Source organism: Montipora capricornis, chromosome 3 (assembly GCF_036669925.1).
Source record: "Montipora capricornis isolate CH-2021 chromosome 3, ASM3666992v2, whole genome shotgun sequence".
Lineage (NCBI taxonomy): Eukaryota > Metazoa > Cnidaria > Anthozoa > Scleractinia > Acroporidae > Montipora > Montipora capricornis.
Window position 1 is genome coordinate 54,756,259 of NC_090885.1, and position 12,500 is coordinate 54,768,758.

Below are 12,500 nucleotides of genomic sequence, written 5' to 3' on the forward strand. Positions count from 1 at the left end.
TAGGGTGAAAATCCGTTAAAAGTGGGCAATTATACCATTTTTTCAGACTTTCGAAAATCCTAGGAAAGGCAGGCAAGCAAGAAATTTTACAACAAATGTTCCGAAAATCTCAAATAGTCTTCCGGACAGATACTTTCCGAAAATTTGACCTTGGGTGCCCCTGGAAAATGTCTGTTTACAATTTTCTGTCCACGTAAAGTGCCCGTAAGTTAAATTAGCAATGGTTGTTTACCATTTACCGAAAAAATCCGGAAATTTCGGTTGGAATGTAAATGGTAAGCCTATTTTGGTCTTCCCAGACGGAAAATCCCCTGAGAAAACGGGATTTCTTGAAAGGTAGTCCAAAATTCCCAAACGGAATTTCCAAATGGAAAATGTGTTTACCATTTGCATTCCTCCATGATTTTGCCTCCCTCCAGACTCTCTCGGTAACCTTGAACGGATTTTGTAAATGGTACACGCCGATCCCAACTAAATTTCCCATTCAGGAGTTTTTGCTTACCATTTGAACAAACCTAGTACCAACCGGTCTCTGCTTGTAAATGGTAAACAACCAATGTCTGTGCTTATTTTTTCAGATAAGGCTGAGAGTATTCTCAGCAATATGGAAGGGGTGACGGAACTACTTCTGGACGAGAAGAAATTGATGAAGAAACTGGAAATGGATAAAGGAGAATTGAAAGAGAAGATCAACCGTCTACAAAGTCAACTTGATGCTTTCAAGGTGAAGGAAGAAGATTGCCAGAACCGATGCCAGGAACTGGAAATCAGATACAACGAAGAAAAGGAGAGACTCTCGTTAATTGAAGACACTGTGCAGCGGATTGGAAAGAGCAAAGAGAGAGTCAAGATGATGGTGCACAGTTTTGCACCTTCATTAAACCTGGGTGATTATGAATAGCTTTTCTCTGGGTTCTTTTAATTCTTTTAATTACATATTTTGGAAAATTTGTTGAATGTGTTTCAAGATTTTTCAATGTAGTGCGTATGCAATTCTTATCTGCACAACTTGAGGGTTTAGCAGAAAATTGTCCTTCTAAACTGCTTGGAGTGAAGATCTGAAAAAGATATGGCAGAGTGAGCTCGCAATTGACGGAAAGTGAGCTGTTTTCCCTTTAACTTGTCTTCACACAACCACATTTATATTGGTTAGTATCATTTCTCCATTAGAGATGATTAAATATTATTAAAAGTCAGGGAGACACCATTGTCCTGGCATTCGGAAAGCTCGCCTCCGGTTGCCGTATGACAGCAACGGCGACGACAACTTCACCTCAAAATAATTCAGGGCCGTAGCCAGAAAAAAATTATGACTGAGGCAATGTCCATGGTTAAATTATCTTTGCAGGTATTTTAGGTTTTTATGATCCGGCATATTTTAAAGACGACACCGGAATCACACTTTATTTTTAAAAATCACGAAAAATGACTGAGGCAAGTGCCTCGGTTTGCCTGTTACTGGTTACGGCCCTGAATATAACTTTGAACTATGGTAAGTTTCTCGCGGTTAGGCCATTTCGCTCGCGTCGTACAATGTTGGCGAAGTATGCTAAAATGAATTGGTACGAGTGGTTTCAGAGTTAAAAATGAAGACTGAAAGATTCACATTTGTACGCTCGCGATGTCGGCAAAACCTCGAATTTGGTGATTTCACGTCGTTGCTGTGCAGAGGACCGAACGAATTTGTGCTAAAATGCGTGCTGCACGTGCAGCACGATTACTTTTCCTCTTTTAACCAATTATATTCTTGTTTCGTGGCGTTCTCGTTTAAAACGGGGAGCTTGAGTACGCGCGTTTTTGAGGCGCGGACGGCAACCAGAAGTGAGCTGTTTACCCTTTTAACTTTTCTTCACACAATGACATTTACATTGCTAAGTATCATTTCTCCATGAGAGACGATTAGTAAAAAAAATGTGGGCACCCGAAAATCCCAGACACGCAAAATGTTCTCTTCCGGTTGCCGTCCGCGTCTCAAAAACGCGCGTTCTTAAGCTCACTAGGGATCTTGAGCACACAAGGATTTTGAGACGCGGACGGCAAGCAACCAGAAGTAAACATTTCGCATGTCAAGACAGTAGTGTCTCCTAGAGTGTTAAACTAATCAACTGTAATAGTGAAAAGATACTTAGCAATAGGAATGTGGTAGTGTCAAAAGAAGCAAAAAAGGAAACAGCTCACTTCCGGTTGCCGTCCACGTCTCAAAAGCGTCTCGTGCATTAGCGAGTTTAAGCACGCACGTTTTTGAAATGCTGGCGAGAACCGGAAGAGAATATTTCGCATGCCAGGGCAGTGGTACCCTCCAGATTTTTATACTAATCATCTCTAATGGAGAAAAGATGTAAATGTGGTTGTGTGAAGACAAGTTAAAAGGGAGACAGCTCACTTACGGTTGCCATCCCTATTAAGCTTCTACGTCAACGGAAACGTCACTTCAAAACAGATCTTTATGATTATTCCATCTTGTTTTCGTTGTACAATATGAGCGAGTTGTCCTTTAACTGCCTAATAAAGGAGTTCGTCTCCAAAAAATCTGCAGTGCTGCGTCGATAAGGAGTGAACTCCTTTGAAGCCTGGTTTTCACTAGCGACGCAAGCACAACTAGCGCTAGCATAAGTAGCTTATGCTAAGTGAAAACGAACGTCAATGATAAGCGTCAAAAATCAACCGCGGAATCCGCCATTTTGTTCAAATGCTCAGACACCGGGAATCTGGAGCAAGTGCATCAATTGGCCAGACATAGCAAATTCCTTGTACTTATGCTGTGTTTCGTTTTCACAAAACGCAAGCGAACGCAAGCAGAAGCTCAAGCACAAGGAAATGGAAATATTTTGATCCTTGTGCTTGCGCATGCGCCTTTGCTTATGCTTGCGTCAACCCCTTTTTCACGATGAAATAAGCGCTCTTATATATGAACTTGTGCTAGTGCTTGCGTCGCTAGTGAAAACCAACCAGACTTGAGCATCAGCCCTTCGCTCTGACGGTCATGGAAAGTCATGGAAAATTAGAGTTACGTGTGGTATGTAAATTATTGCAGAAGTGGAAGCAAGGACAAAATAAAATGCAGACGAGTTATGTCAGAAAATACCCCAAGAACAAGGATAATTTTGACAATTTTCGCAACTGGCAGCTCAGTAAACTTTAGGTCATGGAAAACTGCAAAAAGTCGTGAAAAAGGTCATGGAAAGTCATGGAATTTGAAAAACTTTTAAGAGTACGAACCCTGACAGGCCAAGTTGTTCGGTTTGTGATAAAACGGAGCCGTTTAAGATCTACGACGCGACAGTAACGAAAACGTCATTTAAAATTGCAAGTTCAGGTTTATTACTTTTTTTTCGTGATTATGTCGGTTTGTCAAACTTCTAAAAACTAGCTCAACTTTCCAGGAACTGAATTAGGAGGTACGACAAATTCGCTGCCTTGTGTTCACGTTCTTCGAAAAACTTGAAAACTGGTCATTTTACGTCGCAGATGTGCCGAAAACGTGAAAGAAATGTACAAAAATGAATAAATGCACGTGCACAGCGTGCAAGCTATTGTTTTTTTGCTCAGTAAATATGCAAAATTTGTGACGTTTTCATTGCCGTCGCGTCGTTGATCTTAAACTCCCAAAAGTCTTTTACACGCCGACGTCACGGCGGCCCTGTTGAAGAGTAAAAAAAAAAACAAAGAAAACATCGGCTGTGTTGGAAAATTCTTGTGGGAACTGAAAATTTTTCTGACAATTAGTTTGCAAATCAATGGCAGATGGACACACGAAAACACTATGATTTTGATTTTGTTGAGTTCTGGGCATTACTTTCTTGCGAGGTATGGGTACTAGTTCCCAGTTTCTAGCGTTTTTCACGATGGCGCCCACTCTAACTTGCAGATATTATGCACCTATCAATGTTAAGCCCCAGGATGGGGGAGGGGGAGGGGGTGGTGGAGATTTTGACATTTTCTGAAAAAATGCGTCAAATTCCCCACCCACGTGACAACATAATTGGCCAAAAGTATCAAAAGCCCCCACGCTGGGGCGAGTAAAGGTGGCCAAAATAATGCCCTTTAGACTTTGCTGCACACAGTAAGAGTGCAATGTATGCACCACTCACCTCTCGTTCAGCCACCTCTCACAAATGTGGGAAGTTCATTTGAACGCTTTCTGGGTATTTTCCAAGATGGCGGAGTTATTTTTAGGCAACCTCGTTCCCAGGGCCTTTTCCCCACTACCTGGGGAGGGAAAAGCCTTGGGAACAAGGTTGATTTCCAAGCCTTCTTCCTTATCCAAGATGGTGGCCATGTCAAAATTCCCCACCCTGGGAACAGACCTCAAAGTCAAAGCCCCCCCCTCTCTGGGGCTTAACATTGATAAGTGCATTATAGGTACGTATATATTTCTTTCATAAATTCTCCGGACCAGACCCTTATATATCATCCATTAATTTGCTTCTCATTATAAATTTCGTAAATTAAACATGGATACAATGAAGGGCTTTTGTTGGCAAAAAAAGTGCCAACAAATTTCGGCTTGGCAGATGATCAACCTGGCTTGGACAAATGCAGTATTTGTCAAGAAGACACATGACGCGATTAAATCTTTCATTCTGGTATACATTTGTTCAAGGACGATTGTACCGATCCAGTTATAGTGTACCAAGTTATAGTGTACCAAAAACACCCCATATTTTGGCTTTAATTGCTTATATCTCAAAATGGAAACTCGGTGACTCCCATTTTTTATTTCTGGAATGTAATCAGCATGCCAGGATAAAACTTTTTGATTCAGAGCCACCTTAAATAATTGAAAATTTAAGGTAGCTCTGAATCCGCAACACAGAATTTTTTTAAACTTTGCAGAGAGTTTTATCTTGGTCTGTTGATCACCTTTGTGCAATAAAGAATGGGGCTCACCGAGTTCGTTTTTGAGATATAGGCAACTAAAGGCAAAATTTGGGGTGTTTCTGCAAGGTTTCCTGTTTCCAGGGTAACTTAATACGTCACAAAAAGGTGCAGTTCACATGGTACCATAACATTGGGGTTACGTGATATACGTGATAAATTGTTGTCGTGACAATCCTTCTAATAACAAGGTCTCTTAAAAGTGTTTGAGCCCTTAAATGCAGAAGATCCCGAAGCAGGTAAGGGTATGCTACTTCTTGCTTATTTTTTGCAATCCATTCTCTTGCCGTTATCTTCTTGCGGCCAGCGTTTCTTCTACGACGAATTTGTCGAAGCAAAAAAAAAAAAAACAGCAAGAAGTTCCATCGAGTTCATTTGTATTAAATTGTATTGTATTGTATTTCGAACGCCATCTTGAACTACAAGTTGAGAAGACAAGTGATTAGGACATTCGATTTTATTCCATGATTGCCTGGCCAGTCTCAGCCAGATTTTCAAGAGGGCCGCTCACGATGGGGAAGTTGCCTCAAGAGGCAAAAAATCCCAAAAATATTTGATACTTTTCTTATGGCCTCACAAGGAGAAAATCTCACCAAAATCTCGCTGTACACGTGAAGAAATGGCTGAGCTACAGCTGCCTCGTGAGACGCTTTGCTCAGCTTTGACTTATTTATGCAGCGGGCATTTAAGGGGGGAAAGGCGGAAGAAAACTCTCTGCACGTTCAGCAGGCTTTGCACGCAATACATGCACGTGTTTTACATTTTTGTACTTTTTTTTCCATTCCTTGAAAATAATTTGTTTCGCTTGGTCTTTCATCTTTAACGTCGTTCAGACCAGTTTCTTTCTCGAGGGGTAAGTAGGACGCTTCAATCAAACCAGAAGGGTCTTGACTGTTTACTACGTGAATGCATATTTTGATACGGTTTTCTTATTATATTGTTCGTCGTTCCCTGGTGTAAAACAATTAAAATCGTTGGTCTGCGGAGAACGTCAACGAATGAACCACTGTACGAACATTCATCTCAGGGGCGAGAGTTTTGCCAACGGGCTATCGGTTGAGATGGTGTTACGTTTCCATAGTTTCCTATCTGCGGTTTCCAAGAGGCATCCTTCGGGCGTTAAAAATTGCTTTTTCCAATTCGCTTTCAAAGGGTTATTAGCGAATAAATGTCATTTTCAGGCCGTTTGCTTTAAGGCCTACGCTATGACCAACAGCAAAACACGAGTTGTCGTAGAATCACGAAATTTATGTCTGGGTTACGTCGGGGCGGGATTAAACCTACAATAGATATAAGGCCAGTTGGGAAGACAGTGTGTTGATTGGCCTGTGGTAATCTGGGATGGAGCAGTGTCATCTCACAGAAAAACCGTTATATCCGATGAACAACTCCATTGGTTACGAAGGCGCTTATCCATTTGATAGTGATTTATTTAGCCTGAGTTTTTCAAAAGATAGGTTTCACTATTATCCGGGGAATTATTCACTAGTAATAGTTAAAACCAATTAATTTAGCTACTTGTAAATGAACAAGTAACCATGTTGTGGGATTAGTTAATTTTAGTGTAATTCTTTAATCTCTTCAACCCACAGGAACTGCAACGCATTGCCACAGATTTGGGAGTCTACGTAAAGACAAAGGTACGGTTGGGAAAAAAAAAACAAGAAAATGTATGTTTTCGTTTTATCATTGCAACAATTTTAATATTGATAACAGACATACAGGACATAACCATATTCCTTTAGGTAATGTTGAGAAAGCTTGTACGTCTTCTGCTTAGGTCGAGCTTCTAGCTCGAGCTCGAGCTCGAGGTTTGAGCAAAACCGTCCACTGGGAATTATTTCTGTTCGCCTAAAAGACGCAATAAATATCGGTCAAAACATATCGGTAAACTGCATAAAGGACGAAAAAGATTCTGGACATTCAGCCTTTACTTGTGCCATCAAAAATGCCTCTTTCCTGCCTAATTTCGGAAACTGCATCAGATACCATGTCTCAAACGATTCCCTTTAACTTGCCTGAAAGCCGAACTGATTATAAAAAAGGATAAATGAATTTCATATTACATTTAGTCATTTGATGGGGCACTGCAAACCGGCTAGTAGATATTTCTTTTCGGTCGAAACCATCTGTAATGTACCTCACATATTTCGGACACAATAAGGAAAAGAAACGTTTGTTTAGTTTCCCAATCAAGGAAAACATACTTTTACCCACACACCCCTCCCCAATAATTAAGCCAATCATGCAATTTTGGTTGAAGCACATTGAGCTAAGAAAAAATTGACACACTAATCTCGTAATTACAGGAATCTCTTGTCAAATTATCAATGTATAAGGAAGTTTACTTTTCGTCTTGTTTACTTAATGAAAAAATCGCATGTTTTAATCACCAATTTGCTCTAAATACACAATACTCGCGTTGCTAAAGTAGGATTTCAAGAAGGGGGCTCCATTTTAATTGCTGATTTAGAGTGTAAGATGGCTTCGAGTTCGTTCAAATTTCACAAACAAGCGTCTTAAAGAGAGAAGCTCGCCGAAGAAATGGACTGTATGTTTAGCGTCAATCGCGGGCCATTGACGCCGCGCAAACGAGACGCTTCGCAGTTTGAGGAATGTCGACGCAGAGCGCAAATTCAAAGAATGAAGAACGCTTTCCGCACGTTGTCATTCCGTTCAGAACCGACTATCGGAGAACAGCACCTGAGAAGATCAGCAAAATGCACTGCTGAAGCACCAAGCACAAGGGGCGACCTTGTTGTGGAAAAGAAATACGAAGATTTGATTCACGACTTCGTGCCTGATTGCTTCGAGCATATTCAGAATTTCCATCATTACCGGAGCGATCTCGCAAGGATAAACTCCGGCTTCAAGGTAATATATCTAAGCGACAGTGAAAGGACAGCAAATAGTGAGAACGAGCTTAGAAAGGTATATAAACAATATGTCAAAAGTGTAAGCCCGAATTCTTCTTTTAAAGGTCATTTGCAAAGGGTCCGTGGAAATACTAAGCAACCAGAAAAGATAGAAAACACGAACGAGGTTGCCAAGGATACTTTAACTTTGTCTCAAAAATGCGGATACGAGGGCATCGAAAAGTGTGACAGAAGACTTGAAGCAAGCACGAGATATTCTAATCTTGAGGTTTTAGGGGAAGATACCTGGCGAAGCTGCACAGATTCCAATGAATCGAGTTCGAGAAATAAACAGAAGCAGCGATTACCGAGTCCGAGTGATGGCAGCGAGGATGATGCAACAAGTGACATTGAAGACCCACGTGGCAGGCTCGAAAAGGCGGCTGGGAAGTCCATGCCGAGCCAGCCGAGTTTCCAAAGTATTGACAGCAATTTTTCTGGTACAAAACCTCCGGTCACTACCCCCAACAGAATGTCCAGAGGATCGTCCGTACGAACGCTTGTTTATGAAAACCAAAAAGGCGATAAAAGTGTTAACCTCAATGGAACATCGTTTAGGCTAGAACCCTCAGCGTGGCAAGCAGAACAGAATCACTGTCCCCACGGCCTTGCACCATTTCATTCACGTTTCCCACATCTTAAAACGAGTTCTCTTCCTTCCAGCCCCACCAGACAAAGATGGAGCGAAACGGCAACTCCTCCTTGGCAACAATACAGAGTTCTCTGCGATGCATTTCGACCAAACAACTCGCCCCAGAGCGTCGTGTGCCGGAAACGTTACCCCAATGGGTATAAAAGACCAAAGTTTGCGTCCACCACAGAGCTTGAGTACTATATTCATGTTGTATCCGAAGCGTATGTATGAATAACCTTGGTTAAGCTTGGAACGAAGAAAATTCTGTACTGTGTTTGCCGGAATGCCTAAGCAATTTAAAAGCGCATTTCTTAGTGAATCCGGGAGGGGACAATGGAAGTAGCAGCTCTTGGTGCAGACGCATATTTGTGTAAACCATGATACAGTTTAAACGTTACCTTAATTAGGTTTTGTGTCTGAGTTACAGAAAGACCTTTCTATATAAGTCGAGATTTACAACGGGAAAGAATGTACAAAAGTTAACCTTTAACACGCATATGCAAAGACAGTATGTTGCTCAGGAAATGCTTTTGTTCCAGTTGCACTCGCGTCACATAGCCTGTTGCAAATCATACGGCCTGTGTAAAACCATGTTGGACGTCAGGCAATTTACTTGTTAATAGAGACGCTATTTAAGATGGTCACTTTTTTGGCATCCTCTGCGATTATCGTTGATGTAGGATCTACGATCATCTGCGATCGCCTGCAATCACATGAAAACTGTGAAAATACCACGAAAGGATTTTGTTGCGCAATAATTAAACAGCTTTCAACATCTGCATAAATAAAGAAACCTCTGCGAATGAGAAAGTTTTTACTGCTAAAATTGCTTTCGTAACTGCGAGGATCATAGCTTCACTTGATTTCATATCCGCAGTTCAATATATGACTCATTTCATATGTCATTTCATTCGTTGATTCATTCAGCACGTGAACTTTAGAACCCACAAATGACCAGCTCCCAACTTCAGTGGCTTCAGAGCTCAGTTGGTTAGAGGGTCGCACCGGTATCGCGAGGTCACGGGTTCAAACCCGTTGACGTCCTGATTTTTTCAGCCTTCTCTACGCTATTCCTAAAATTCAACTGAAAGTTGCGTCCATAACTGCGAGGGTCATAGCTACACTTGAAGAAATCTCTATAGGCCACTTGGGATAATACCATGATACTTTTTGTTTGTCTCCCCAAGTTTTACATAAGCATTGTTTTTCGTTTTCTATTGGGACAAATGTAAGTCCCAAAAGAAACTGGAAACAATATGCTTATGCAAAATTTTGCGGGACAAACAAAGAGTATTATGGTATTTTCTGAAGTGGCCTATAGAAGGCCAACCTATATGCTTGAGAAATGACTAATAGCAAGAGCAAAATGGAATCTCCTCCCATACACCCCAACAAAGGAGTTGATAATCAACATTAGTGGTTTATGCCTAACTGATCAAAAACGAAAACAAAAATGTAATGAGCGTATCGTAGTTTTATGTATTTATCGTGTGCAAATTAGATAAGAGTACTAGTGTTCTTCTGGCATGGGTGGGCTCTCAAGTACAGTCACAAATGAGTCTATTTTTTAGAATACCCGTTCCCGCGAAAATTTGTTGTCATTTCCCTGAAAAAAACATGGCAAAAGCAGTCACGCTTCTCCTGATTGGTTAAAGTGGCGTCCCTTTGTTTGTTTTTGCGCGTAAAGTGTATCTAAAAATAAGCCCACTTGTGACTATGATAGGGCAAGACCGTATATTGATAGAGAAAGACTCTTATCGAATTCATTTTTGTTGTGTGCTCTCAAGGAAAACGGCTTGTTTACCGTAATTAGCAGAGTCGTTAAGTTAATTAAGACATAACATAGGTATTTGATATGCATAAAGATTTATAGATAGTAAGAAATGAGCTATTATGGATCAAAGAATGTATCCAGAATGAAGACAAGCTTACCGGACGTTGAGTTGCGTTCAAATGGGCTTTTATTGACCGAATGCATTAATGGCGGCCAAAAATGTCTTTTGTTTATGTGCTAATGAGACTCACTAGCCTCGCTCTCAAGCAACCTTTCTTTTGTATTTTATCCATGCAAACGAGGCTACTGAGGCCAATTAGCACATAAACAAAAGAATATTTTTTTGGCCGCCATTTATGCATTCAGTCTATTAAGCCCAGCATTTTATTACGGTCCTCTTGCAACTTGAAAGCTTTTTCCCTTTTGCACAAATGAAATGAAATGAAATAATGAAACTGCATTAAATTGTGGGCTTGATGTCAGGTGGGCGTTCAGTTTGTATACTGTGACCGTGAAGGACCGGGGAGTAATCGGAAGAAAATTGTAAGAGCGCATAACTGAACCCCCACAGTCAGGTAGGACACTTCATGGTAAATACATAACAAAAAATCTTTGGGGCCAAACAGGGAGACGAATAATCGATTGTTTCATGCTCCCTAAGTATATCGTTTGAAGTGTTTAGTAACTCCTTGGAACTATTTAATCCTGAGCACTTGTTCGAGATTTGTTAGTTTTAATGACCGTCGCGGTCATGCAATATCTTCACCTTGCCAGTATAACGCATGGCTGTGTATTTGTCATAGAGTGTCCCACCTGACTGTGGCAGATCCGTTCTGAGTTCTAGAAAGTCCCCAAAATCTTTCGGGCCCGAAAAGCCATTTGTGAAACCGGTCAGTGTAAAACGCAGACTACAGACTGTAGACCAGGGGTAAAATGCAGACTGAGGTTATAACGTAACTGTTGAAAAAGCCCAAACCCCTTAGAATTGCTAACATTAGGCCTAATTAGGCCTAAAACAATACATAGGCTTAATTGTTAGCATTTCTAATGGGTTTGGGCTTTTCAACAGTTAAATTATAACCTCAGTCTGCATTTTACCCCCGGTCTGCAGTCTGCAGTCTGCGTTTTACACTGACCGTTTGTGAAACTGCTAACCACTTGTTTTGGAAAGCCGATCTTTTAACATGTTTTTAAGCCAATTAAAAGAAACATGTCTGTAAAGTTTGACGACTTAAATCCTCTCTGTTCTTGAGATACAGAAGACATTGTGACACCCAAAAATGGCCTGTAAAGTTTCGGGACTTTCGAGGAACGGGCCGTGGTCACAACCACTTTCGATTTGCTGTTGCCTCTGTTTATGAAAGCAAAGCAATGTTGATTGTGTCTTTGAAAAACCACTCCTTTTTAGGAAAGATACTTTTCGTCTTTGGCCAACGAACCTTGATTAGAAATCGAAAGCAAACTGCAGTGACAAACATGAGGCTAAACATGCCTCACAACTGAAAAAAATTTTTAGGGACTTGACGTCGTTTCGTATGTCTCATCATACATCTTCAGAAGTAACGGTTATCGTTAGCTAAACTTTTTGAAATATATAACAGTAATTTGAGTAGCTTTTGAGGTAATCTTGATAGTAACAAAATGAGGTAATACAATACTCTACGAAGATAAACCAGAAACAATGAAAACGAAAGAGAATATATATCTCAATAAAGATACAACTTTTCGCTGCTAACGGATTCATTTAACATATTCATTTCGTGATCTTCCGCCATCCTTAAGTGAATACGTTAGCATCGAAAAGCTATATCTTTACATGTGTATTAGGTAAATGCATTTCAGGTATGCGCTTGTTTAGCCTTATGTTTGTCACCGGCCGTAGTTTGCGTTCAATTAGAAAGACTGCCAGTTTGTCGTCATTACAGGGATTATCAGTCACACGCGCCCATTAACAACTTTTTTTCATTTTTCGAAACTTGAGGGGCGCTTGTGACTGATAATCCGTGTGATGACGATAAACTGGGAGTCTTTCTAACGATTCGATCTCATAACAAAGAATTGTTAACTGCGCGTGTAACCGCCGTAAGGTATTTTGCATTCATGCAGTTGGGATATGTATTTCCCTTTCATTTCACCAGGATAATGAAGCGAGTTTCGATTACCCGTCGTAAATCAATGTAATTGCGAGGACAAAACACAATAGGTACGAACCCCGAACTGAACCAATCAGAATGATTGAAAGCAATTCTAATTTACTAAAAGCCTGGGAAACTATACTCTCGTACAAGGCTCAATTTGT

General features: G+C 40.7%; 2 protein-coding genes across 2 annotated transcripts in view; both read left to right on the forward strand.

Annotated features, from left to right (window-relative positions):
• The window catches only part of LOC138041479 (probable DNA double-strand break repair Rad50 ATPase), an 8,920-nt gene extending 7,878 nt beyond the window's left edge, over nucleotides 1–1,042 (forward strand). The window contains 1 exon segment of the mRNA XM_068887230.1: nucleotides 579–1,042. Coding sequence (XP_068743331.1) covers nucleotides 579–901 — 323 coding nt within the window. The 3' untranslated portion in view covers nucleotides 902–1,042.
• A 6,238-nt stretch (nucleotides 1,043–7,280) lies between these two features.
• LOC138043423 (uncharacterized) lies at nucleotides 7,281–9,253 on the forward strand. The gene has a single exon (XM_068889686.1). The coding sequence runs from the start codon at nucleotides 7,423–7,425 to the stop codon at nucleotides 8,656–8,658; it is 1,236 nt and encodes a 411-aa protein (XP_068745787.1). The 5' UTR covers nucleotides 7,281–7,422; the 3' UTR covers nucleotides 8,659–9,253.
• Nucleotides 9,254–12,500: the final 3,247 nt, after the last annotated feature.

Bases quoted from the DNA above. Each gene is read 5' to 3' on its own strand.
- LOC138043423 (XM_068889686.1), top strand. From the start codon at position 7,423: ATGGACTGTATGTTTAGCGTCAATCGCGGGCCATTGACGCCGCGCAAA.